Source organism: Parambassis ranga, chromosome 19, assembly GCF_900634625.1.
Source record: "Parambassis ranga chromosome 19, fParRan2.1, whole genome shotgun sequence".
NCBI classification, from domain to species: Eukaryota; Metazoa; Chordata; class Actinopteri; family Ambassidae; genus Parambassis; species Parambassis ranga.
Window position 1 is genome coordinate 4,422,856 of NC_041039.1, and position 4,872 is coordinate 4,427,727.

Consider the following 4,872-nt stretch of genomic DNA (forward strand, 5'->3'; position numbering starts at 1 on the left):
GGTCTCTATTTTGCCCTGTGATGGACTGGTGACCTGTCCAGGGTGTACCCTGCCTCTCACCCATAGTTAGGTGGGATAGGCTCCAGCCCCTCCGTGACCCTGCACTGCAGGACAAAGCAGGTTCAGATAATGGATAGATGGAGCCAGCCCCTAGAGGCTGCGGGGTGAACTGCAATTTATAACACTTCCGTCTTGGAGGTGGAGACTTAAATGATGATCAATTTTGCATGTGGCTGGGATGATTATGAGGAAGAAGCAGCCTTTAAAGCTCTTTAGGCTACTCTGGTTTTACAGCATCACTCTGTGCCATGTACTTCTCCTGCTTGGTATAGCAGTAGATTGACACTGCAGGTCATGTTTACACTACACATTTAAAATGTGGCTACACTTTTGTGCCCAAACAGATTTATTTTGCCTTTGAGTCAAATTACACAATTAGTGTAATTATGACACTTTATAATGAAAGTGGCTGGAAAAAGTAAACACAAAGACATAAGAACAATGTAAATGAAAAATGCCTTTAATACCTTGACAGTCTTTAGGTTATCCAGCTAAAACCTTCAGATGGTCTGCAGCCAGCTATAAAAATGTGTAGCATAAATGATACAAAGTAACACATCAAGTTTCTTTGGGATGTTTTTTGTCTTGATTCCGCATTCAAGGAAGATCGCAGGTCTGCAGTTGCTTTTGTCTTGAACATGGACTTTGATAAAAAAAAATGGCTGATTTGATTTGAAAAAACAAAACTATAGGAAATGTAGGTTTAAAACTTAAGCTCGTTCAGCAAAATCAATCAGAATCCGAACAAATATGTAGGTTTTCATAACAAAAACTGCTTCAAGTATGAAACTTATTGCCTGCAGGTGACTGTATCTGGTAGCTCACTCATGTTTCAGGTATTTCAAACCCAAACCCGCCTTGGTCACACCCTGATCCGACTCCTCCGTCTGTGACATCCCCTTCTCACTGGCAGCTGCCTTTCTCTTACTGGATTACAGGGACATGAGGACTGCTATGTATAAACCACTCATCTCACACACACACAAATGCACATGCATACTAGAAATTGAGGTTCTTTGGGACCTCCCAGGGAAACTCCTTCCTGCCAAAGTGTCCGTAGCAGGCTGCCTTCTGGTAGATTGGTCTCTTAAGGTCTAGGTCTCTGCAGCACAATGAGGCATTGAAGTTTCAGGACAGTGTAACCTTTATATATTTAAACATTTACCCGATGGGCCCGCCGAAGGGCCGAAAACGTACAGGCACTATTACTTCAAATTCTGATCAAATTCTGCCACGGTTGCGGCCATGTTTGTAGTCCAATGAAAGAGGACAAGCTACTGAATCGAATGGTCCAAAAAAATCTAATGGACTACAATACCCAGCTGACGTAAAATCCCTGTGTAAAGACTAGACGCAACAACACTAACGCTAGCTAACTACGCGTATGTGTTTGTGGAGGTTGTAGTTGCTTTAGTGTGCTTCAGTGACTTTCGGTGAATTTCAGTGAGTTTCAGTAAGTGTCAGAGGGTTTTTTTTAGGTTGTTAGCTAGCGTATCTCTTCATGATACCGTGACGAGAGGGGCATGGAGCAGAATTTCAACGGCAGGAATTTCCGGATTCGTTCGACCCCGTTGCCAGCAACGTTGAACGTTGGAAAAGATAGACCCAGTTTGAGTAAGTTGAGTAAGTTTTGTACATTTATTTTGAAGTGTAAACTGTTTGTTGCTAATATCCGTGTTGATCGATAAAATGATTTATTATATATATACGTGTACACAATATAGTAGACAGCAGGGTGGTAGTTGGGGTGAGAGAGGAGGATGCAGAGGATAGTGGTGATGATTGACTGTGGCAACCCCTAAGGGAACAGCTGAACAGAGGTGAAGAAGGATGATTCAATCCTATTCAATACTGTCTTTACATATTATTTACATAATATGTGTATTTCAATATGTATGCAATTACAGATAATAATAATTGTTATTATTTTCACAGCCAAGAGGGAAGAGAAGAGGAAAGTGAGGTTCCAGGCCCATCTGGGCTCAACACTGAGGCATCACCTCTCCTTGTTGTTATTTTTATTTTCTTTACCTAATATTTGGTTGGACTTTCATTAATGTACATTAGTTATTAGTTATTATAATAAAAACTACTCTATTTGGAGACAAAATCATACATTTTGATGTTTTTTTCTATTGATTTTACACTGTGCATAATGGTAGAAGTTGATGAAGTGCAAGGTAAATTCATACCCAAAAGCTCCAGTAGATGGCAATAGACTAGTGAAATGGATATAAATTGTATTTTCCAGCCAGTTTCCACTGGAAATGAGTAAGCTAGCTATAGCTATAGTATCCTATTTGGCAATGTGGTGCCAAATTGTGCCAAACTGAGTGTCCGCCTGGTGATATCCTTACGAAAACCTTTGTGAAGGCTTTGCTCTTTGTTCAAATTCTATCAAATTTGGTATATTTGTAGCCAAGGAATAGCTGAATGTGATCAATGGCATAATGTTTTCCTCTTTCAAATAGGAAAAAAACTCAGGCGAGGATAAAATTGTTACATTTCTCCTGTAGTTTTTTCTAATTTACTCAGGCATACTAATAGACACAATATTTTAAACACTGGAAATGCATTCTCTGAGGTCCCTAGATGTCCCTAGACACCAAGAACATGCATATGCACATTATTATTGTGGTGCATTTCCTCATTTTCTTCGGGAATGTCTTTTTAGGTGATTTTTTCTTTTAATATGGCCAGGGTTTAAAGGGTTAATAATAGTAATCCTGACCTGACAATGACTCCGGGTCTAAGATCAAAGTTTTTGTTGATGATCTGCAGCAGCTCCTTTTCAGTCAAGTGAGAGGAGCCATAAGTGAACAGAGAGATGGACAGAGGGTGGGACACTCCAATCGCGTATGCCACCTATAAAAACACACACAAGATGTTCCTAAAGACGAAGTTCAGGCTCAATTATACGTTAAAACACCAAAGAATACGTTACGAAAACAAACTAGACCGTTAGGTCACCTGCACCAGCACCCTCCTGCACAGTTTGGCCTTCACCAGAGACTTTGCCACCCAGCGGGCAGCGTAGGCAGCTGAACGGTCCACCTTGGTGTAGTCTTTTCCAGAGAAAGCTCCTCCACCGTGGGCCCCCCAGCCTCCATACGTGTCAACGATGATCTTCCTACCTGTTACTCCTGCGTCACCCTGTCAGAACATAATAAAGATAAGACAAACCATCAGATCATACACTAGCTTAGCTCAATTCTGGTCCTTTACCTGCGGTCCACCAATCACAAACCGCCCACTGGGCTGCAGGTGGTAGACGGTGTTCTCATCCAGGTACCTCGAAGGCACCACAGCCTTGATGACCTTCTCCTTAAGTATCCTTTTCTGCTCCTCCAGACTCACATACTCATCATGCTGCACAGAGATCACCACAGTGTGCACTCTCTTTGGGATCACAGCACCGTTTTCCTGGGCGTAGTGAACTGTCACCTGGATGAAAGGCAACATTTACAGTTTAAGTCACTTGTCCTGAGAGATCCTAGCTCATTCTTCTTTGGTGAAACTCTCATGCTCCTTTAAATGTGATGGTCTCCTGGCATGGACCCTGGTCTTTAGTCCATTTCACAGGTTTTCAGTCAGATTTAAGTCTTAAGAGCTTTGTGTCAGTCAGTAACATTTACATTTACTTTACTCTCCTAGAGGTAGTTTTTCATTAGAATAGATATATTCTTGTGGTTATTGTCATGTTGGATGAGAAAATGATACAACTTGTATATCTTCTAAATTTCTTTCCCTTTTGTCATGATGCTTTCACAAGTGTTGAGACAAAGTGTTACTTGTTATACTGTATGTGTGCTGCACATACATCCTCACTTTTAAGTGCAGATCAAATGTTTACAGGGTCACTCACTGGTGTAACAGTGATTTGTAATGTGGTTAAACGGTTACTCTGTGCAAATTACAGTCAGTCTTTCATAAGAAAAGTACTATAGTAAAAATGTGTCATATTTCTTTACTCTTTTAAACTAAGGAAATATTTGCAAAAGCCAAAAAAGCTATTGGTGTGTCACGTGTGCTTATAGTACCAGAACTACACAGGCTGAACATGTTACTGAAAAGGAGTCTCCCAGCTCAGATGTTGCATACCAGCGTGCTTTCCTGGTAAGCACATTCTGAAGGGGCGCTGACACGGTCTCACATACAGCTGTCTGTATACACTGTCTCACATACAGCATTCAAACACAGACAAGAAACACTGGTTTTTATATTTTCAATGTATTGACCCACCTGTGTCTTGGAGTCCGGCCGGAGCCAAGGGACAGTCCCGTTTCGTCTCAGCTCGGCCATCGTCAATCAGTAAACAATAAACATTTATATATTGTCAATAAACAGAGTTTTACTGTCCTTGAACAGGTCTTGCGTATGATTGGTGTTCAGACTAAAGTAGAGCAGGTAGGTGTCTGGTGATGTGAGGTAGCTGATATCTGTAGGGAGCAGATTGCTCTGTAAACAACAAGAGGTGTTCTCGCTTCTCACATACGATCGGCAAACTCTGCTTGAGATCGGATGCTTCTGCAATCAGCTTAAATCTGACCCGGTGACTAGCTCTCCTCCGTTCCTTGAGGAAATACCGGCCTTCCTGAGGCGCCCTCCTGTGTATCTCACCCGCAAGAAACGCCGAAGGAGACGGGGGAAACGCGGTGGCGTCCGGGTGAGGATCGAGGCTCTCCTGAGATCTGCTCGCGTGCCTTTGCTGGATGATCCTGCTCTACACTCGCTGGCGATCAGGGCCCGATTGATCCGACCGGTGTTCCCGGAGGCCAACAGCTACGATGGCGTCGGCTGTTTGGTGGACCC

General features: G+C 42.4%; 1 protein-coding gene across 1 annotated transcript; it reads right to left on the reverse strand.

Moving 5' to 3' along the window:
- Positions 1–1,059: 1,059 nt before the first annotated feature.
- On the reverse strand, positions 1,060–4,362 carry LOC114452317 (S-adenosylmethionine synthase-like). The gene is made up of 5 exons (XM_028431570.1): positions 4,303–4,362; positions 3,286–3,504; positions 3,031–3,213; positions 2,792–2,925; positions 1,060–1,162 (listed from the first exon to the last, which is right to left on the reverse strand). The coding sequence occupies exons 1-5, from the start codon at positions 4,360–4,362 to the stop codon at positions 1,060–1,062; spliced, it is 699 nt and encodes a 232-aa protein (XP_028287371.1).
- Positions 4,363–4,872: the final 510 nt, after the last annotated feature.